Genomic DNA, 22,069 nt, shown 5'->3' with positions numbered 1-22,069 from the left:
ATATGTTATGAGATGATGTTTAGTGAATGAATAATCATTTTGAATAATTTTTACTTGCTTGTTGTTAATTTAATTCATTGTTATTGTTTATGTAATGTATAGTTGATTAGTTGATTGTTGTTTATGTAATTTTTAGTTATTGTTGTTTATGTAAGTCATTTAAACTTTATTTTTAAAGTTTTTATTAAGAAATCATGTAAAAAAACATTTAATATTTTAAATTTATTTATATTATTAATTTTAATAATTGTATCAAAATCAGAATAACCGAATCAAAATTTATTTTGTTTTTTCGAAAATATTATAAAATTGTGGTTGAATGTTTGTCTTTGTATTTTTTGTTATTTTTTGTTTCTTCAATATATGACTAAACTTTATTTTGTGTGTTGGGGTATTTAAATTACATGTTGGATGAAATTTATGTTTTTTTATTGTGTTATATATTATTAATGATCAAACCGACCAAACCGAACTGTATAAACCGGTTCATTATAGTACACAAACCGAACCGAACCGAATTAAAACGGTTTGACTTCGGATTACATTTTTTATAAACCAAAAACCGAAAAACCGAACCAAAATTAGAAAAATTAAAACCTAACCGACCGATGAACACCCCTAACCACTATTCTTAGAAATTTTTGAAATAATAGTATGTGTCTGATAATTTTATATTAAAAATTATAATACAATATTGGATAATTTTGGGTGAAGTACACGAGTTTGTTCAAAAACAATTGGTGATCAAATATTGGAGAATTAGGTCAATGATCATACACAAAATTGAATTTAGAAATAACCTCTTGCACCGAAATAGGCGTTCAATGCCTAGTATAATGTGTTTTTTCGTCCAAAAAAATATATTATTATGAATTAAAAAATAAGCAAAGTCACTTTAAAAACTCAGCCAATAATGATCATACACAAAATTGGTAAACTTTAAAAAAGTTTCTCCAGAATGTTAAAATTTTTCTTTTAATATGACTAAAAGGGATGGCAAAGTGTTTGCGAAGATAATTGTCAATATAATAAACTGAAGAAAACAATGTACATGAGAGAAAACAAATATTTATAGAATATCTTAAATATAACTTTTTTTATAAATTCAATGCAAATTACCTAAGATCAATGGATAATGAAATTCAAATTCACCCACTTCATATATTTATAAAATATTTATTGTTAATTAAAATGTATTACAAGTTCACTCAATAACAGGATCATTTGCAATCCATTTTAAATTACTTCATGTAATTAATGTAGATATGAATTTAAGATTCCAGGCTATGTTTCGTTATTAACAATAAAAATTATAATCAAAATTCATAAATTTTTAATCATTCCATTCAAACACAACTCCAATGAAAACGAACAACATTAACATGTAATATCAATATTCAAATTCGAGACTCGTTTGTAACAAACTTCATCGGACGAATGGCAAAAAACAGGCCCATAGAAGGGAGAGTCGGTTTTGGTTCTCTCTCTATACTATACACTCGGCATCAAAATATGCACTATGTGGGCCCGCCAATTGTGGTCATTAAGGAACGCCCGCTAGAAGACGATTTCCGCGTACCCACGTCGCAAATCGAATCCAAGTCCTTGAAATTTGTGCCACCCGAATTTTGATTATAGTTGCTGCTGATGATGGAGGGTTCCGAGGAGTGATTCTACAGTTCAGGTACTTCGAAATTTCAGCTTTGCTTAGGTTTTTTATTTACTTCGGTGTGTTTGTTTTCATATATACCGGGAAATTTTACTGATTTGTGAAGTTGATTTGGAAGATTTTATATTGTTGGGGTTTGGGCCGGTACCTGAATTCCAGTAGTTTCTTGATTTGGAGGTTGAGTTTTTGAAATTTCAACGTCTTTTGCAGTTAGATAGTGTTATTTGAATGACGCTTGTTTTTATGTGGGAGTGGGTGTTTGTGTATTTGTTGACTGTTGTAGTTGTGATTGATCTGCTAGAAGCAAACCGTGATTCTGAGGGCTTGCATAAACCTTGCAAGTAGTTATAGATCGAACAGGTACCTCAATGAAGCAGAGAAGTGCTGTTTAAAATCAGAAGGAAAAAATAATTATTTGGTGTGTAAATTTCTTCTAAGTTGCAATTTTCTTGAATTAAATTGTATCAAGTTAGCTGGCCTCTCATTTTAAAACCTAAGGTGTCACTTATTTATAGGTCATTTCTGACCATACTGACAGCAGCCGAGGGGCATCACTTGTGATGTTTGTTTGAACCTACTGCAGCTATTTTGATGAAGTTTGCACTTATATCACTCTTCAGGCTTTCAATTTGTTTTTCATATCTGATCAACGATAGGTGGTGGAGGCTGAGTCCTGTTTGTTAAATGAATCTTCAACTGCAACAATATATTCCTTGGAATAGATCCCAACCAAACAGGGACATATCATCCCCTCTTTCGTCTAGTGGCATCATTTTGGAAGAACCTAAGCAGAACGCTACTGTTGGTGGCAAATTCTGGCAATGGCCTCTCCTTTCACTCGTTCCGTGGGTTATCAGAACCAGAGACAAATTTCAATTGCCCACCACTGTCAATAGGAAGTTAAAGAAGCATTCACGTCCGCTTGGGAATGCGGAATCTGCTGCTCAGTACTCAACAATACGGTTTAAACCATATGTTTCAAAAGTTCCATGGCATACAGGTCCAAGAGGTTTTCTGTCCCAATTGTTCCCACGATATGGACATTATTGTGGTCCTAACTGGTCGAGTGGGAAAGATAGAGGCTCTCTTATCTGGGACAAACGTCCAATTGATTGGTTGGATTTCTGTTGCTACTGCCATGATATCGGATATGATACCTATGATCAAGCCGAACTTTTGAAGGCAGATCTAGCATTCTTGGAGTGCCTAGAGAAACGTCACATGAGTACAAAAGGCGACCCTCAAATTGCTCAGATCTACAAGTTTATGTGCATTTCAGGTTCTGCATTGTCTTTGTCAAAAACTCAACTTCCACTTGACCAACTGGTTGCATTTTCTTACATTTTAATCGTTTCCTTTTTCATCAAACAGGTCTCAGGAATATTCTGATACCTTACAGGCAGAACCTTCTGAACTTGCAGTCAGGAAAATTTTTCTTTCCATCCGATTGGTTGAGAAATATGAAATGGAAAGCACCAACTTTTGCAAAGACATAGCCATCTTTAAGCTTAGGTTCAAACCTTATCAACCTGAGCAGCCATTGGGTGCTTCCCAGGCAACTTTCATTGTAATTCGATTTGCTGAGGCGATGCTAATTGATTCGAATTATTAAGCGTGCCTTGTTTTGAACTGCTTCTAATGATGTAAATTCTTGTAAATATATAAGATAGTAAGTTACTCATCTTTCAGAACTGTTCTCCAGAGTATCTGTATTAGCTTAGACATGAGAAGAAATTGTGCGATTGTTAATTCTATGTTACATTGTTGGTATCATGAAGTTAAACCTGAACAGGGCAAGAATCAAGAAGTTTGCCTCTACAATTATAGATATCAAGTGTTAAACAAAATGTCGGAGGTACAAAGAAAGGATCCAACTTTAGACAAAAATCGTATCTTCCAACTTGTATTGTTTGTTAATTTTTTAGCATTTGTATATCTAACGCTTGTGAAATGGAATAGACTGGGGAAACCGCTCTTTGAGTCTTTCTGTTGCATTTTTCCAAATAAGTTGTGAAGTATAACATAAATCTCAGCTTGAATTTTCCGTGTCCCAGTTAGGTATATTTGCAGATGCCTCATTCACAGCTTTCACAAGCCTCACCTGCGGAGAGAACAATGAAAAAGAAATAATGAAGTAAGAAGAAAGTTAAAGGAACAATGAAACAGACTTGATTTTAGCAAAACAACCAAAGAAAGACAAATGCATTACAGTTATTTTTTGGTTATAGTGAATGCTGTTACTATGATGCAATAATACGAAAACATACCACACTTTCAGGAACACCAGGAGGGGGTAATGAGATGTTTTTGGGTGGAGGACCACGAAGGTGTGATCGCTTGTCAAATCTCCATTCGCCGATCTTCCCATAAGTTAATTCTCCCTGTTAGTTTACGTCGTTTTTGGTTACTAACAGTTTGATGATAAACCCAAGATGATAGTCCAAAACCAGAAGACTAGTCTAATCATTAATATAGAGAAATAGGAAGACAATATTTGAGACACTCCCCAAGTCAGTAAATAGCAGAAAATGAAATTGTGCGCCTGAGGAAATGAGGCCTCCAAATCCCAATGCATATATAAAATCATTAGAAAACAATATACCTTCATGTTGTAATCGCACCCATACGTATAATGTATAATGAACTTGTTGCCGACTTCCAGGTCCCATGGAGGCTAGAAATTATACGAGACTATAAAGTCAACAATGGCCGATAGGATAAAATAATGATGATAGATATGTTCCATTGACAACAAGGATACAGACCTGTAACATAAAATCTTTCCGAAGAATATGCCGCACGCCATGCAAAGCAGATGCAACCGCATACCCATACCTGTCATATACACAGACAAGATAGCCATCTCAACAACAATATAAGTCCAGCCAGTCCACAAATTTCATCACTAAAAAAGACATTGATGTCAAAATAATTTAGAAACCTACATACATTTCTAGTACCCATCCAAAAGCCTTATCAGTCTCTGGATCATCTTTCATCTGCAAAGACACATTCATCCATGTAGGAGCAATTTTCTCCAGAGTGGACTGCACCAGCAAGATTAGTCACCACGATGTATCAAGTAAAATATATAAATTACATGTTCTAGAGATCATGTACGTATCCTTTCAAAGTTTGAAAAGAGGACATGATTCAAATAACAAGAAACTCCTACCTTCTTAATAATCACGGGAGAGTTTCCTATTGGATCAATATTTGTCACAGGACCTTTCTCTTCCGGAAAATATTTTCTCACAATTTTCTCATGATCAGTTGGTTTTATGTAGAAAAAAGGGAAAGCGGCCGGGTGATCTCCATGAGACAAATTTGGCAATGGATTAACAAAAACATGATCAGGTTCTGCCATTAGAATGTATCTGCATATTAATTCATAAAATATTTAGGAAATCCAACTGCAGAAAAATTAGAGTTATCAATCTAGAGAATGGGAAACATACTCTTCCTCAATATTGGCTTTCTCCAGCCACTGTACAAAGGCCCAGGGTCTATTTAAAACAATGTAACCCTGTCACAATATTCAAATATAGTGCACGTTGTAAATACAACCTTCGAATTGGACTGAAAAAGGTGCGAGAAATTAATTACACCAAGGAAAAGACATTTGCAGCCCAAAGTTATTATATTCAGAGAATCAAACTAGGAGTATAAATTCTGAGTTTTGTCTAGCCAACAACTTGTTTCAGTAAAATGAGAGTAGAAACTTAAATCTTAAATAAACATGATTTGCAAAACCTCTGCAGTGAAACAGCATGCCATAACCATTTTCCCGCGCTATCTGGCATTACAAAATTTTAAGCTCTCTTAAGCTCATAGGATTAATTATGAGTCAAATTGAATTAAACATATACTTCTTCAAAGGTGCAAAAAGAAAAACTCCGGAATTATGAACGTAAAAAAACAATTTTATAAGGAGTTCTTGCTCACCCGATCAAGCCCTTCTGGTAGAGGGTCTACAATAACAGTGGGGATTTCATCCATCAAATTATCAGGCTTTCCTGAATGCAAAACCCGAGTAAATCCTCCCATATCTGATCCAGGCAAATCTTTCATCTTTTTGTACCAGTAATACATAATTCGACACTGCCACTTGCTATACGGTGCATCAGTGGCTGTCAATGCTACATGAAATTTTGCACCTTTTTCAAACTTTGTCTCGTCAGGCCTACTAATCACAGGATCATTCCACTTCTCTGTACTATTTGTAACCTTCTTATGCATCACCAAAGTCAACAAGTTATATGTAGCAAAGAAAGAACCAAAACCCAACAATATCAACAGAATGGGTGATGCACGCCCCACGTTCTTCCTCGCAGACATTTTTCTGTCTAATAGAAGTTCAGTCAAACCCTTTCAAAAAATTTCAGACCCACCAGTCGAACCAATTGTTCGATCTTCAATAATAGCCAAAACCAAAATCAAAATATCCTTACATTCAGAAATTCCAAGTCCCAAAAACAATACACCTTGAGCACATACACGCCAGTGATCAAGGCAATATTTCTCCTGACAGGACAAAAGCCAACGGGAGGAAAATCTTTATCATCATCACCACAAATTACGAAGCAACAAATCAAAATATCAATGCACAAACAAAAGTCTTGAAAAACAAAACCAAACCCACAAAAATAAAAATAAAAAATCACCTCCCAAAGAAGGCAGCTTCAATCCCCAATAGACGGCAATACAACCGACGACAGAAATTCCACTGATCAGTAGAGATTATCAGCTGTAAACAATTTTTTTTTTTTTTTTAAAAAAAGAACACCAAAATTTATATATCTGATCAAGCAATAGAAACAAAAGATACAACAAAATTGTACATGTAACATTGCCCGGCTCTCGCAAACTACCAAACAAAAAAAAGGGCAACTTATGATGAATGATACTATGAAACCCATGTCAAAAAACAATAAAAATGCGTAAAGAAAAGCAGATCTGCTGACATACCGATTCAGAAGAAGCGTATCGTTAGAATCCCGAAACAAGAAAACAAAAACAAATCACCAAAGAAAAAAAAAGATGAACGAAATTGTTACGGGGATCGAGAGATGTCAAAGCTTTGAAACAGTGACACAGAGCATACGCGGAAAATTATTTATATATAATGGCAAAGTAGTCGTATAGACTTAAGGTGAGTGAATATAAACTGGCAGAGCCATTAACTCAGGCGTGGACTTCTGCAATTAACCAAATCTTAAGGCAGCCATTTTAGTCCTATTTTTAAGTTTGTAATAAAAAAATTTACCATCTAAATATTTTAAATTTTAATTAGAACATTCAATTAATTAGCCTTGAAATTATTTGCACGTCCCAGTTCATATGTCAGTTAATTAACTAATTTGTTTTTTTAATGATGATGCACTCACGACCTTTATTCTTCTATATGTATTGGGTAACAATTGGCTAATGAAACTTGCAAACTACGTTCGTTATATGCCTCTAAACTAGGCTAGTTAGATATTATGTAATATCTCCGGCTCAAGGACGGATCCAGCTTAGGATAGTTCTATGTTGTAGCTCACCTCAAATTTTTGTTATTAGCTATGTATGTTTTTTACTTAGTCCACTAAAACTAACATTTTGCACGCTCAAAGCCCAGTCCATCATCTTATTTTTAACGCACAACCTCATGTTATCAAATTTCACTTTTTTCTTTCAATTTTTTAAATTTTTGCCAATTCTATTCTCTTTTTATAGGAAGTGTTTGTGTGACACTATACACATCAACACTGCATTGTTTTCATGTCATTGTAAAGTCAAAAAAAAATTAAAATTGCAAAAAACGAAACTGAAAGGCTAAAATTGAAATATGACAACATAAATGACCAAAATCGCAAAAAAGACAAACATATGGGCTCAAAAATAAATTTTCTATTTTTTTAATAGTATAATGTAATGATTTTTTTGTTATATATATATATATATTAAATTTTCTTGTAATAATATATAATTTATCACATTAAATTCAAGCTCACACTAACTCTAATTTTTGGATCCGTGTCCGGCTAATACAACAGTTTGTTGATCAAGTTATTCGGTAAACCTCGCTAGATGAACCTTACGCGATAGACTAATTCGAAAAAGTGTTGATAGATAAATCGTAACTCTTAACTATTAGTGCTCATCTACCACAACAATTTGGACAATCCATTGAAAACAAATAATATATGTTTTAGGTCAACTTGCAAGGAGTTGGTTAATTCGTCCATGCACAATAATAAATAATAGACCACCTTCAAAAAAAATAATAACAATGAATAGTATACCAAATGTTATTGATTTCACTGTTTTTGTTTGGATATTACATTTTTATCATGTAATTTGTAATTTTTATATTATCGATGAATTATATTTTTAGCCATATAACTTACATATTTTTCTTTCATTTTTGTTTTTTGTTTTTTTGTTTTTATCGAAGTTCATAGACCATAGTGTTTGTTGAAATTGTTTATGTGATGAACGTTTACAAATTACATTGACATGGATTTTTGAAAGAAAATCTGCATATATGTCATGATTTGTTCAAAATATTATGCATCTTCTGAAAATCCATGTCAACATCCACAATCTTCACATAAGCAATTTCTTGCACAAGTTAGATTCAATCAAGAATGACCAAATATGGTGGGAAAACCGTACCGTCTCCATAAAATTGGGGAGAAGGTTCTATATAATTTTTTTTGTTAAATATCGACATGATTACTTTATTTAATAATCAAAATTATAAAATATTGTAACTAAAAACAATGACATAAAATATTGTTTTGAAATAAGAAAAAAAAACTAAAACTAAAAAAACACTCAATTAACTTTTTAATCTCATTAATCATAGATGAATCATTGCATAATACAAATAGATAAGAATAATCAAACTAAAGAAGCATAAATAATTTATTTTTGTCACAACAAATCTAATAAAAAAATACGAATTGTAATTTAAATACTAACATTTGCAAGAAATAATTATAATGGAATGGAGTAAAAAAATCAGTCCAAAAACCAAATAAGAAAAACACAAGATTATAAACTCTCAAAGACAGAAAAATGGAATCAAATAATAAAAAATAAAACACCAACCACAATAGGCAACTAGATAAGGAATTATATTCAAAAAAAAAAAAAGATGGATAGTTGAGCCTTTTTTTTTCAAATAGTTGAATTTGTATAACCTAATTCACATAAATGGAGCAATTTAACGAAAAAAATAGTTTTTTTTTTAATAAAGAGATTTTTGAGAAAAAGAAAAAATAATAATTGACCACTATTTATTTTTTTAAAAAAAATAATTAAGAAGCTCTCCTAAGTTTTAATAGAAAAACCAAATAAATAATAATAATAATAATAATAATAATATTTTGAAAAAATTGAGGCTACGCTTTAAAAGGCCCTAGGACTGTCTAGATGATCTTCCTCAGTAGCTGACTATGGGAAAAAAAAAACCCAGATACATGATTAAAAATATAAATTTATTTTCTACAAATCAATCAGATATAAAATTACTATATTAATTAATTATTTATTTATTTAAAACTATAAAAATCTAATTTATCACCTTATCTCAAATTTAATCAATTAAACTAATCACATTATCATTCATCCGCTCTTATTTTACATCCGATTCAAACATTTTAATAATCTCACTATTTTCTTATAAGGTCCGGGTAAATGCAAGAGTCTAAATAGTATCAGACATTAGTTAATCTTGTTTCCATAAAATCAAAGGAAGAAAAATCCAATTAATTATTAATTAAGAATTAAATGTACAACATTAAGGCGACAGCAGCTAAATCTTGGAGGGGACACAAGGAGCCATATTCACGATACAGCTCATGTTAACAGTATAGTCTTCTCCTTATTACACAGAAGACAAAAAGCATAGAAATACTGTACAATGTGCCTACACTCGGGACTTGAAGTTTTCTTCGCTGTGAATCAGATCTGCTTGCGGCCCAACCTCAACAAATGCTGCTGGTGCTTTTCGGCGGCGGCCTTGTCGGCAGCTTCACGCTTTAATGCCCGCTTCGCACGTCGCCCAACTATTTCTTTGGAGGCTGTCTCTTTCTTCTCTTTCTTCTTAGGCTGACGGGATGAACCAGCACCTGCAATATCAATGTTTGGGTGATGAACAGGTCTTGCTTCTTGCCTCCCTGACCTAACAAATCCATTGTCTCCCCATCTCCGGTTGCCAATACGGAGACTGGAGGAACTACTTAAGTAAACGTCATCTAAATCTTCTTCCTCATCCTCGTAGTAATAATCTTCTATTTCATCATATACCTCCTCCCGTTCCACCACAACCAACGGGTTGAACCATGAAGCTCTAAGAAGAAGGCATACACTCTCCTCAAACATGAAATCATTGATGCTGTTCAAAGTGCACGTTTTGTAAGATAGAGAAAAAAGAAACAAAATATTTTCTAACAAAATCGTTCAGCTTTTTATCATGTTATTGTGGCATCACATAATCTACGTAAGAAGTTAGAACATATTTGAAGATTAATCTAGAAAATGTAAAAGTAAAAGACAGAATCATCGTTTCTTCGACCCATCATCCTGAAATGACTAGTCTATTACCAGATTGCCCAAATAAATTACATCTCAAGATAAGAATGAGGTACTAAATTACCTTCCATCAAGTGTGCGATGAATATTGAGGAACTCGAATGGAATTTTACACTGAGGGCATGTCGGTTCATTTTTATAAGAGGCCCATCGCAAGATGCAAGTCACGCTGAATCAATAAATAACCAACTATTAGTTGAGAGCAATAATGGCATTTCAATCATTGGAAATATGCAAATCACAACATGTCATCATTTCCAAACCAATAATTATGTAGTCATAACCAATAAATGGCAATAATTCACCGATCAACTTGTGTCAAGTAACTATAATATAAATTATAATATTGAGAAAGAACCGCATCTTATTCTCCTGCTGAAGAAATTGAAGTGAGACTGGATTTCACATACTTCCAGAAAAGATTGAAAACTCGCAGTTGAGTTTTAAATTCATGAAATAAAACAGATAAATCCCAAATGCCTTTAACAGCGTACAAAAGAAGAATGCAAAAAACCAGCCTACCAAGGCATCAATTCATGCTACTGACAAATCCTTCAATAACGAGGGATCACACACAAGTAGGTATACACAGGCTATATCATAGAAATTCATGGTGAAGACGATGACAAAAGGAACGAGTACATCAAAAGAGATTCAGACAAACCAGTAGGCATGCTCGCAACCTTTTACAAGAGCTGTCTCTTCAAGCACAATCTTGTTCAAACATATTGCACAATCCCCATGATGATAACAGCTATCCATACTGTTAGTTTCACACACTACTCGATCAATATCTGCTTCTGTACAACTTCCCTTCTGAAATCAACACATTCAACACATCTCATCAACAAAACGTCAAAAGAATCTCCACATGTGTTGAGAAAAACAAATCAAATCCTTGCTCATCCACACCACATACACAATCAAACGAATATTTAAACAAATCACGTCCATATTCGAAGCAAAAACAGGTCCCACAACTCAGAATCAGTACAACCCCCTTTTTAGATTTAAAAAATAAATAAATAACACCCCATAAATTGATTGCAGAAGAACAACTACTAAAACCGAGTAATGAAAAAGACAGAAAATCGATGAATCAGGGAAAAAAAATACAAACCTGGTTATGGATCGCGAGATCTTGAAGACCGTCAACGAATTGGTGATCGAAGATTTCAACAGCCGCCGACATATCTATTTATTTACAGAGCGAAAAAATCTTCACCAGGAATTTGAGAATTCAGATCTAAACAATTACCTGTACAGATTGAATGAAAAAAAAAATTTGGATGAAAAACAAAGGAGGAGGGAATCTGAAGAATAATTCGGATTCCAGAAAGGGCAGAAGGGGAAATGGAGGCAGAAACCTAGCGCGTACATTCGATTTGGATCACATAAATACACCGAAGCATATGCCGTATGTCTCTTGGGGAAATAGATTATGGATTTCTCACATTTACCCCTCTCTCCTTTCTTAATACCAAAGAATCATTCATAGTTAATTTTGTTATACGGGTCTTTTATTTGGATCATTCGTAAATTTTATTTTTTTATTATAAATATGAATAATATTAACCCATCTCACAAGAAATATATCATTGTACAACAATGAGATCCATTTCGATCATCGTAATATATCAACTGAAACATCTAAAATTTTATTAAAATATTACTAATACTAGTGAATAGCGACACACAATGTGTTGATCCGTATAAAATTTATGGAATTAAATAGTTTTTTAAAAAGAAAAAGGAAAATTCTAAAGACAGCTTGTTTTAAGGTATTCTTTTTTGGGTTTTTTGCTTGAGGTACTAGGATTAATTTTATTTTCTTTTGGTACTTGTTTGCAAGTCAAAGCCCAGAAAAAGTTTGCCTTCATCAGTTCATCCAAAACGCAGACGCCCGAAACTTTAAAATAAGCCCAATAAGAACCAATAGTATACATATTAGGTACGTTCAAAACAAAATATACATATTAGGAGTTAGGACCAACGATCTAAACTTTCAAGACAATTTGCATCAGATCGTTTGGTTCATAGATGAGATAACGAAATATTCATAATGTAAATACAATAAATCAACAGTTTTGAATAAGATAATAGTTCATGATACAAATTATTCGTAAAATATGAGCCAAATATTTGATAAAACAAGAATGAATAATCAAATAATATTTTATCATTCACACCAAATGGTTTATTAATCACAACATGTTCCGATAACTTGTTATTCATCCAACAACAAAGGCTCCAGATTTGTAATAATTCGATATTCAATTATAAAATACCTCTCCTCTAGGTTAGAAAGAAAAACAAAACTCTTGAATATGGTCATGATGCCCAACAGTAATCAATAATATATACTTGTTTAGAAAAAAAATGTCGTTCAATGATATTGAAGTTTTGGATGTGATGAATATACCTTTACAAATTACCATTAATGTACGAACGCTTTATTGATTAAATTTTATATGTACGCTGCTGATAGATATCAGCAGAAACAAAGCTAAGATCTTAGTCCAGTGTAGAAAATAATATAATATATTTATTAATGAAGAAAAAAAAGTACTGATTAATCGAAATGTAGAAATAATGTTTTAAAATTCGAATACAAGCTACACACAATTAAAAAAATCTCTTAATCGATGAGAAAGAGTCGGAAAAACGATGAAGAATAGAATATGGAGAACCCGTAATCAAAACAAAATATGATAGAAAATTGTATTTAAAAAAAAGCTCTGCAATCGAGAAATAAGCATGAATTGATTTTTTATCATAAAAAAGCACAAGATTTAAAAAAAAAAAATTGAATGATCAACATACAATGATGGAAAAATCGAGTGAAAAATTTGGTGAAATTCTGAATTCTGTAGGGAAGATGGAAGATCAGACTCATGTAACTTGAATAAGAAAAGTTTTTAATCAAAGTGTATGTGTCAGCATGTGAGGAAAAAAACATTGTACAAACTTTATACACTGTCTATCCAAATAATAATAGAATGTAGAAAAAATAAATTTTGAGCTTAAAATTTGGGTTTAAAATTTTAAAAGAAAATAATTGTTGGGTTTTTTGGTTCAAGCCAATGTGAAAAAATAGGCCTCTAATAATAGCAAGAAAAAAAATAAAAAAAATTGAGTCTAAAATTATTTAAATAAACATATTATAATATGTTGGTTTTTTGGGCTCAATGGTGACAAACTACCCACACTAGGCCTATGCTATCTCCTTCTATGGATACCTGTTTGAAATAATTAATTCAATAGATTAAAATTAAAAGGATAAAAATTGTAATCTTACTATTTAATTAAATACATGCACTCTATGTTAAAAAAATTAAATAATTCGATGAATCCTAAATAAAAACTACAATTATATGATCAGCTATGTGATCTTAATAATTTTAACGAGTGCAGAGTAACTATCTTATTTGTAATTTATCTATGATTATCGTATCTTTTCTGGTTTTAAAAAAAATTAATTACTAAACATTAATCTTTATCTTAATTTAAAATTTTGAATATTTATTTATAATATCAGTCTTGAAAATTAATTAACGTGAAAAAAATTAAGTATTGAATATATATATATATATATATATATATAATACATGGGCACTAGTTATTAATATCCTTATAATTATTCTTTCAAAAAAAAAATCCTTATAATTAAAGGGGACAGTGAGCACCAAATAATGATTAAGAATCAAGAATCACTAAGCCAAGCCCAAATTTGGGTGAGAATTTTAAAGCCCGCGATCCACCTTGAAAACTTTAAAGATATATATAGAAGGATCGTTCCTTTTTCCAATGTACATTCTTAGTTTATGTTCTAAAATTCTTTAGTTTTCCGAGTACATTTCTTCAGGCATCCATAGCCTCTAATGGGATTATTTTATGCTACACTTGGATTACTTCTCCCCTATGATGTGGTCAAATATCAACCATTGGATCATCAAAACATATATCAATTTTCATAAAAATATATGGGTCTCACGTGATCTAATGGTATAGAAATAGGGAGAGAAATACTCCCGGTGTAGCATAAACTAACTCCCTCTAATGTTGTTTGTGACGTATGTGACAATCCCAAAACTCGTTGGTGTCGTTAAAGGAGCATCTGACCACCCGAATTTACCTATAACCTAGATCTCCTGATTTCGGGTAACATATTTACTTACACGCAATGGCGGAGTTACATGGTTCCAAAAGGGTGCGACCGCCCCCCTGAAATTATAAAAAAAATTTAGTACTATATACATAATATATCTTTTAAATATAAGTTTAATTGTGCGACCACCTCTTTGATTTTTTTAATAATAAAATTAGTAATATATATATAATATATTTTAGAATGTCGATTTAATTTTATATTGATTAGGATGATCTTTAATGAATAAGATAGAATAAATTTATTTTAAACTATAGTAGATTTGAGAGTATGTTTTGTATTGCCTCATATTTGTTTTCGGAAAATAAAATGCCTTTAATGCTTGAATGTGACATTAAAATTTGATTCAGTTTACTCAATTTTATCTACCTGATTTTTTTTAATGGATTTAATGCATCTTGAATACCAACTTTATAACTTTATTTTTGACATTCGAAGTAACAATCAGTTCTCTAAGGTTGCGGGTTAGCGATCTTGCTAAAATGATGTTCCAATCGAATAATGATCGATTATATCATTTGGTATGTTTACTTTTAAAGTTAACGATGTTATTACTTGTTGTAGCTGCTACCGTAGAGAGAGTGTTTTCAACAATAAAAATAATTAAAATATCACTTTGTAATCGGTTGGTAGATGATGTGTTAGATGATGGTTTGATATCATATATTTAGTGTGATGTGTTCAATACAGTTGATATTAAAACTATTATTCAATATTTTCAATTAAACTATGAAATTTCGAAGTGTGTTATTGTAAAAACATATGAAGTTAATATATGACATTTTTTTTGAAAGAATATATAATTTTTTATTATACACTTTGTATTGTAATAATTTTTTTTTAATTTATTGAATTCGCCCCTCCTAGTTGAAAATCGTCATTGCTTACGCGTAGAGGCTTACAACATATATATGTAAGTTAGTAAAGCCTTTGAGAGTTATCAAGTGCACTTTAGAGTTAATATATTTTTGATTGAGCTATAAATAAATTCCACAAAAACTCAATCAAATTTGATAGAGGCGGTATATATAAACAAACTTAACAATTAAGTACAAAAAATAATATGTGCCAACGACTTGTAATTTGTTCGACATAAAAACTATCAAATTAGAAATTATGTCGGATTTGAAACTTAATTATAACAATATCCTTTCAACTAAAGGTTGGAGGATGAATAATGATATAACTTTTTTATCCCTAACTTTTCTCATCTCGCTACCATTTGGATACCAAGGTTGGTTATAGTGGTCGTAGCTCCTTATATAATTTTAACTTATCAACGATCTGGTGAAAAACTTGATATCCTTTTTCAGAGATTTGGAATGAAGAGAAGGTGTGAGCTACTTTTCGTTCTTTGAGGCGGATTACATTCTTGATATACCTTTGGGTCGTCAAAATACGGAAGATACTGCAAATTGGGGAATAAGGGCTAATATTCGGTGAAAACAGGTTGCTTGCTTGAGATAGGTTGTTTCGAGCTTCCTACTCCGCAATCTTCATTCTCTTTGTCTTCTTGGTGGAATTTGATTTGCATCCTTCATAATCCTCCTAAGGTTTTTATATTTTTATGGTGTGATGTAACATGATTTTATGCCCACAAAAATGAACCTTCTTCTTCGACATCATGTTCCTGTTGATGGGAAATGTGCAATGAGGGGCTTTGTTTAATGCCTCTACCAGTCATAGTCTCATTTTGTGTACTCATATTTCTCAATCATGGAAGGGTACAATGTACATTGGTCATATTTGAAAAGATGCTAATAGTGGTCTTTTACGGATAGTGGGATATATTTGGTGTCTATACTTTTCAAGCCAATTTTAAGTATTTTGCAATGCTGTTATGGGCTATCTGGAAAGAAATGTCATTAGAAACAAGCCTCTCACAAAGATCGACGACAGTTTAATATTTGATTGTGTTGATCCTTATTTTGATAAATCCCAGAAAGCTAGAATAGCCAGCTTACCCTCTCTACACAATATGTTCAATCTATACATGTTAAAAAATGGTCGAAACCACCGCATGAACATTTCAGACTGATCAATGTTGATGCGTGGTTTGATGAGATAAAATGTCAGTTTAGTGTGGGTGCGGTGATTCGTGATATAATTTTGGCTCTCTGCGAGCTATGTCTTCTTGTGGTATTCATAATCCGGGATCAGTGCTTATGGCACAGACTATGGCTATCTATCATGGTATGTCATTTGCGGTTAATACAGACTTCGAAAATGTTTTTTTTTTCGAATTCTTCCCTTGCCGTCCAAGCAGCGACATCGACAACCGAGAATCGTAGCACAGCAGACGTCATGTTAGCGGATATTCGAGCTCTCGTTGCATCTGATAATTTCATTAATCTAGCTCATGTGAATCGAGACGCTAATAAAGTAGCTCATTGTATAGCACATTTTGCTCTTCACATCCTTCTCGAATGTCTGGAATTGAAAGTGTATTTTCATTATAGATTATGGATGTATGATCTCTTGGTGATATCTAATGCATCTTATTTGCTTAAAAAAAAAAACCAAAAACACGAGTGCTAATAAGTCAAGCATGTCACATGGCATTCGATAGAATGGCAGGAATTATTTTCTAAAATATCCATTCCCTTTAATTAACATCCTTATCCTTCAAAAGTAAAATAATAAACGGAAATGTAAAATTTAATGGAAAAAGGAATTCACTCCCATTATATTTATATTTTATATAACATACAATGTAATATTATATTATATTATATTATATTATATTATATTATATTATATTATATTATATGCGTGTGTATAAAATATCCATACACGAAGACAAAGAACATGTCTCATATCTTACGCCGAAAGTTAAAAGAGAGACGCACAACATGCATAAAAGATGTTATCAAATTAATAAAATAAATGTAGCTTAGGGGGCATATCATTCCATTCTACAGACACATTATATAATAATATATGTGTATGTGTGTGTATATATATATACACACACACACACAATATGCGCGTAACCTATTGTTGTTTGCCATAATTCTTCCTACTTAAAAGTGATCTCGACACTTGAGCTAGGTATATTTGTACCAACTTAAATGTTCCATGTAACGTAACATAAAAATTCATGTTAATTTCATTTACAATTTTAAAAAAGATAGATGCATTTCTTCAGTATATATATAAATATAAATTAAAATCTTGTATAGATCACATGTGAAAGAATATGGCAGAAAGGTCAAATATTGCAGCCAAAACAAATCATATTAAATACATTCATATAAATTATACGCAGTTTTCGTCCACCAGAGAGCCCACATAGCAATCTAGGCTAGCTGCCTCATTCTCTCACAAAATCTCTCTACAACACATGCATATAATAATAATAATAATAATAATAATAATAATAATAAACAAATACACATACATGATTTGCAGGCTACAATCTTCATCACTGTAATTTTATCCGGTGCACATCGGAAAATGTTCATGACTACGGTTCCATCGTAATAAAAATATATATAATAATAAACAAATATAAATATATATATATATACAAATATAAATGAAATAAAAAGGTAAAGAATCTGAAAAAACAAGACACTGGCAGAGCAATTTAAAGCCATAAAACGAGTTTAAAAGTCAATGCATGTGGAAGAGCGAGCAGCCGAAAGTGAAAACCCCGATATTCAGTACTGCTAGCTATCCTTTTAATTCTTCATCAATATTGTATATATATATATATATGATGATGGTGACATCGCAACAACTCAAGTCCAAACTAGTATATCAATTATTGTTCCTGCTTAGTTTAAGATCCCTAGTCTGTGACTACATATATATATATATATATATATATATATAGACATTAATTTTAATATCATATAAATATATTATACATCATTTTATAAATAAATTCATAATTTGATTCGGAAAATACCATTTCAATGCATATAATGTTTAAGAGAGCTTTTAAAAAAAACCTTCTCATTTTTTTTAATAAAATTAATTTAATAAAATTTCAAAATTTTGTTAAAAAAAACTAAAAAATGCTTGTTAGAAGCTCCCTTCCAAACACTATCTTAACATACTGATTCCTCTATTTTCTTAGCTTGTTCCATGCATGGCCACAATGTATTATCTAGATTATACCTCTCCTAAGAATAATGATCACATAAAACACTGATATATTATTAATATAATATTCTACAATTTAACACACGATTTTTACATTGGACATGAATTAAATTAAACATAATATTATGATATGGTGAATTTACAAGTATATGCATGTTTTGACAAGGGATTAAAATCATAAGATGTGACACAAAATATTATTGGTTCTTGTTTGATCATCAATAGAACATTATTTAATATGAAAAACATCTGAAAAAGTAGAGCCTGGTCTTATTTTTGTAAAGATTAAAACACAAGTTGAAATATATATCCCCCAATAATTCCCAACTTACTTTGCATGACATCCATATATATACCCTGGTGATGTTATAGATATATAGATCCCTCAAGTGAACTAATTACTAGCTAAGTTAAATTTATACTCCAGTACTAACCCGGGTACGTCGATAATACAATTTTGAATTCATGAAATCAAATCTTTTCATCCAGACGTAACCCATAACGAAAATCAAGCTTATAACACTTGCGAAAGCATCAAGATTTTCATGACATGTTGCCACAAGATAACAAACTGATCAAAAAATAGTCCAAAAGGGGATTATTTAATGGAAAAGAAGACATTGATATATTATTTCAACTCATAGCTAGGACTCAAATTATGAAATTTCACAGTTAATAATGCAAACGAATAAAAAAATATAGAGAGATTGATTGTTATTAGCTAGCACATAATTAAAGAGAGTAATATTTTTGACAATTATATGATACAATACCCAGGAATATTTTAGGGCTGGGCAGGCAGATAGAGGAAAGACCTGAAACCTAAGGCAAAACGAGGGTTACAAACACAGAATTATCAAAGACCCTATATATTCCCCCAGCATGCTAATGTTGATAAAAATTCGGGTAAATTAATTAAAACAAGGTTTTCTCATTAATTAAACCCTGATAATATATAATTAGTTCATTGAATTACCATAACTAGTTCCTCCAAGAAAACCACCTCCGGAGGCCGCAAGAATGTCGGTTGGATGAAGATCCGCCGCGGTAGAGGAAACGCCGCCTCTTCCGCCTCCGCCACCGCCACCGCCACCGCCTAGATGTAATTCAGATATGTTGGGAAATGAAGCATCTCTTCCTTCTATCCCTTGGTCGTATAGGAAGCCTTTGAAAACATGGCCTCCTATTTTCACAACGGCTTGGTATGCATACTCGTCTTCCCCATCATCCAGTGCTGTTACTCTTACGCACTTGAAAACTGCGGGTGCCCGAACTTGCCCAGGCAATGAATCTCTAATGGATGCATCTAATAATAATGACACAGTTAAGTATGGTATAAATTAGGAATCTTTGTTTTTCTTTTTTGCATGAAATGAAGGGATGGATGTGAAAATGGTATAAAGATCGGACCTTGGTGGCTGGAAGTGGTGTCGAAGCTTCTTGGCGGAGTGGTGTTAGAGGTTGAAGTATGGGAAGCGGTGGTGGTGGTGGTTTGAGAAGTGCCGCCGCCTAGTCTAGGTTTCTTGTTCCCGGAAGTAGATTGAGAAGATCCAGCTGCGGGGACATTTTCTCTAGCGATCTGCCGCTCGCGGCGGCGGGAGGCGGAGACCCAAGTGCTTCTTACGTGCGTGACGCAATCATATCCTCTACTTTTGCAGCAAGTTCTACATCTCCTGTGGATACAGTCTTTCTTGGCTTGGTTTCCGCAGTCTTGGCAAGTGGTGGCTCCTAAAGAAGACGACGCCCCTCCGATCCCACAAGCGGCGGCGGTGCTTCCGCCGGCTCCGGTTTGGAGCAGGCTCGTGTGGTCCAGAACCATGGGTTTTTTAGAGCTGTACGCGGAGGAGTTCTGGCTCTGCTGGTGTTGCCACAGCTGCATCCCTCCGCCGCCGCTACGGCTGCGAGCCATGTTGAACACTTCGTCATCCGTCGTCGAACCGCCGCCGCCGATGTTTTGCTGAGCTAGACATGGGGTGGCGGTGAGGAGGGGGATCACGCCTACGCCAACTCCGATAGCACTGGAGGCATTGAATGGATGAGGGTCGAAGTTAATCGTAGTGGCTGCGGCGGCGGCATCTGCGTGGTGATGCTGGAAAGAAGAAGCCGGAGCAACGAAGAAAAACTCCGGCGGAAGGCCGCAGTTTATGTGCCTGGTGGAAGACCACATACCCCCAGCAGCAGCAGCAGAAGCTCCGCCGTTATTCGCGGCGGGAGCAGCGGCGCCGGCGGACCCCGCATTAAATCCCAAGGACAAATCCCCGGCTGAAGATGAAGAAGAACCCACCCAATCAGCAAAAGCGCCAGAATCGGAAGTCAACCTCCGAGTAGTAGCCACAACTGCTGATTTCTTTCCAAATTTCTTCAAATATTTTCCTCAACAAATCACCACAAATACACAAAAAAAACTATATAAAATAAAATAAACACCAAGTATATCTGTCTCTATCAAGGGCAAGATATCCTCTCCTTTTCTTTTTTTTTTTGCCAAATCTTGAAGAATCTAAGAAGCAGTCGTTATTATATATTCGATTTAAAAAAAAAACACAAACAAAGTGGGGTCACTGAAATTCTTCAGAGCGCAGGAGAAAGATTTGTGAGACAGAGATTAAAACACAATTACTAGTGCTGCTGCGGATGGGGTCTTCGATCGATCTTCTTCCTTTCTACTGGAGCAGCTTCCACACACCATACATCACTGATACTTACTGGTACACTGTCCCCTTGGCTTTATTCATGAAAAAAAAAGTTAAGTTTCTTCCCAGAGAGGGACTTCACTTGTGAGCCTTGACCCCAACAACATATTATCATAGATAAAGACAGAATTCAAGAAATCAAGCCGAAAGCAGCAAAAAATATTAAATGGGAATTAAATCCAACACTGTGGAGAGATATATATCAAGAAGGGGAGAAGAAAAAAGGAGAGCTAGACCCCCCCCAAACACAATTAAAGACACGAGTTGGTGCCGACCAATTATCGAGAATACTAGATTGGTTTGATGAAGAAATGAGGTGGGTTCTTGTCTGCCTCTCGCTCGCTCGCTATAGATGATCGATTATTATGGGATGTGATTATTGGAGAGAGAATATTTTTTTAGTATTAAAAAAAAAAATGTTAAACAAAGCAAAAGTGAGAGGAAAGGCAAGAAATTCTCTGTTTTGTAGGTTTTTGTGAAGCCCTAAAGTCACATGCCAAACTCCACCACTCCTTTTTGTTTCCCTTCTCTAGTCTCTCTATTTTTATTCTCTTTCTTTTTTTCCGAACTATGTATAAAATAATACAACCTCCATAATTTGCAAATTTCAACTTTATAAGGACATGGGTGGTCATATTAGAAAATATTGATCAAAATGTGCTTATATGAAGATTTATAGTGGGCAATTCATATCCCAGAGGAAGCTTCATTTTCTTTTAATCATCTAGCTTCCACGGTCTTTTTTAGCCATGTCACTTATCGGTTAGTTCACGTTTCACAATTTTATTATTCTTAATTATTTGCATTTTCCATCGGACACGTTAGCATCCGCAAATTTCGATGGCA

At 33.2% G+C, this 22,069-nt stretch overlaps 4 protein-coding genes across 9 annotated transcripts; 1 reads left to right on the top strand and 3 right to left on the bottom strand.

Annotated features, from left to right (window-relative positions):
* The first annotated feature begins 1,465 nt into the window (after nt 1-1,465).
* On the top strand, nt 1,466-3,350 carry LOC140879392 (uncharacterized). Of its 5 annotated transcripts, XM_073283081.1 has the most exons (4): nt 1,466-1,684; nt 1,971-2,087; nt 2,185-2,948; nt 3,041-3,350. In XM_073283081.1, exons 3-4 carry the CDS (start codon nt 2,354-2,356, stop codon nt 3,163-3,165), a joined length of 720 nt encoding a protein of 239 aa, XP_073139182.1. In that variant the 5' UTR covers nt 1,466-1,684; nt 1,971-2,087; nt 2,185-2,353; the 3' UTR covers nt 3,166-3,350. The 5 variants fall into 5 exon arrangements, with proteins under 5 accessions (XP_073139182.1, XP_073139185.1, XP_073139184.1 ...); XM_073283084.1 differs by lacking the exon at nt 1,971-2,087 and having other exon boundaries at nt 2,290-2,948; XM_073283083.1 differs by lacking the exon at nt 1,971-2,087.
* A 117-nt stretch (nt 3,351-3,467) lies between these two features.
* Nucleotides 3,468-6,877, bottom strand: LOC140879391 (hydroxyproline O-arabinosyltransferase RDN2-like). Of its 2 annotated transcripts, none has more exons than XM_073283078.1 (10): nt 6,638-6,877; nt 6,334-6,416; nt 5,615-6,224; nt 5,128-5,195; nt 4,845-5,046; nt 4,619-4,716; nt 4,435-4,504; nt 4,272-4,343; nt 3,937-4,050; nt 3,468-3,770 (listed from the first exon to the last, which is right to left on the bottom strand). In XM_073283078.1, the coding sequence occupies exons 3-10, from the start codon at nt 6,005-6,007 to the stop codon at nt 3,699-3,701; spliced, it is 1,089 nt and encodes a 362-aa protein (XP_073139179.1). In that variant the 5' UTR covers nt 6,008-6,224; nt 6,334-6,416; nt 6,638-6,877; the 3' UTR covers nt 3,468-3,698. The 2 variants fall into 2 exon arrangements, with proteins under 2 accessions (XP_073139179.1, XP_073139178.1); XM_073283077.1 differs by having other exon boundaries at nt 5,615-6,193.
* A 2,529-nt stretch (nt 6,878-9,406) lies between these two features.
* On the bottom strand, nt 9,407-11,640 carry LOC140883346 (uncharacterized). Its single transcript, XM_073289781.1, has 4 exons — nt 11,373-11,640; nt 10,917-11,068; nt 10,317-10,421; nt 9,407-10,055 (listed from the first exon to the last, which is right to left on the bottom strand). The coding sequence occupies exons 1-4, from the start codon at nt 11,442-11,444 to the stop codon at nt 9,623-9,625; spliced, it is 762 nt and encodes a 253-aa protein (XP_073145882.1). The 5' UTR covers nt 11,445-11,640; the 3' UTR covers nt 9,407-9,622.
* A 7,580-nt stretch (nt 11,641-19,220) lies between these two features.
* On the bottom strand, nt 19,221-21,729 carry LOC140882679 (protein LATERAL ROOT PRIMORDIUM 1). Its single transcript, XM_073288820.1, has 2 exons — nt 19,941-21,729; nt 19,221-19,836 (listed from the first exon to the last, which is right to left on the bottom strand). Exons 1-2 carry the CDS (start codon nt 20,695-20,697, stop codon nt 19,490-19,492), a joined length of 1,104 nt encoding a protein of 367 aa, XP_073144921.1. The 5' UTR covers nt 20,698-21,729; the 3' UTR covers nt 19,221-19,489.
* Nucleotides 21,730-22,069: the final 340 nt, after the last annotated feature.

The sequence above is a fragment of the Henckelia pumila genome, chromosome 2 (assembly GCF_033568475.1).
Source record: "Henckelia pumila isolate YLH828 chromosome 2, ASM3356847v2, whole genome shotgun sequence".
In the NCBI taxonomy this organism is placed as follows: domain Eukaryota; kingdom Viridiplantae; phylum Streptophyta; class Magnoliopsida; order Lamiales; family Gesneriaceae; genus Henckelia; species Henckelia pumila.
Note: the sequence above shows the minus strand (reverse complement) of the source record. Positions and strands in the feature narration are given on the sequence as shown.

Coding starts and splice junctions, on each gene's coding strand:
- LOC140879392 (XM_073283084.1), top strand. CDS start 2,354: ATGAATCTTCAACTGCAACAATATATTCCTTGGAATAGATCCCAACCA. Junction 2,949..3,040: donor CAAGTTTATGTGCATTTCAG/GTTCTGCATTGT, acceptor TTCATCAAACAG/GTCTCAGGAATATTCTGATA.
- LOC140879391 (XM_073283078.1), bottom strand. CDS start 6,007: ATGTCTGCGAGGAAGAACGTGGGGCGTGCATCACCCATTCTGTTGATA. Junction 4,051..4,271: donor GGTGCGATTACAACATGAAG/GTATATTGTTTT, acceptor GTAAACTAACAG/GGAGAATTAACTTATGGGAA. Junction 3,771..3,936: donor CTGGTGTTCCTGAAAGTGTG/GTATGTTTTCGT, acceptor TTCTCTCCGCAG/GTGAGGCTTGTGAAAGCTGT.
- LOC140883346 (XM_073289781.1), bottom strand. CDS start 11,444: ATGTCGGCGGCTGTTGAAATCTTCGATCACCAATTCGTTGACGGTCTT. Junction 10,422..10,916: donor GGTTGCGAGCATGCCTACTG/GTTTGTCTGAAT, acceptor TTATTGATTCAG/CGTGACTTGCATCTTGCGAT. Junction 10,056..10,316: donor CATCGCACACTTGATGGAAG/GTAATTTAGTAC, acceptor CACTTTGAACAG/CATCAATGATTTCATGTTTG.
- LOC140882679 (XM_073288820.1), bottom strand. CDS start 20,697: ATGTGGTCTTCCACCAGGCACATAAACTGCGGCCTTCCGCCGGAGTTT. Junction 19,837..19,940: donor CACCACTTCCAGCCACCAAG/GTCCGATCTTTA, acceptor CATTATTATTAG/ATGCATCCATTAGAGATTCA.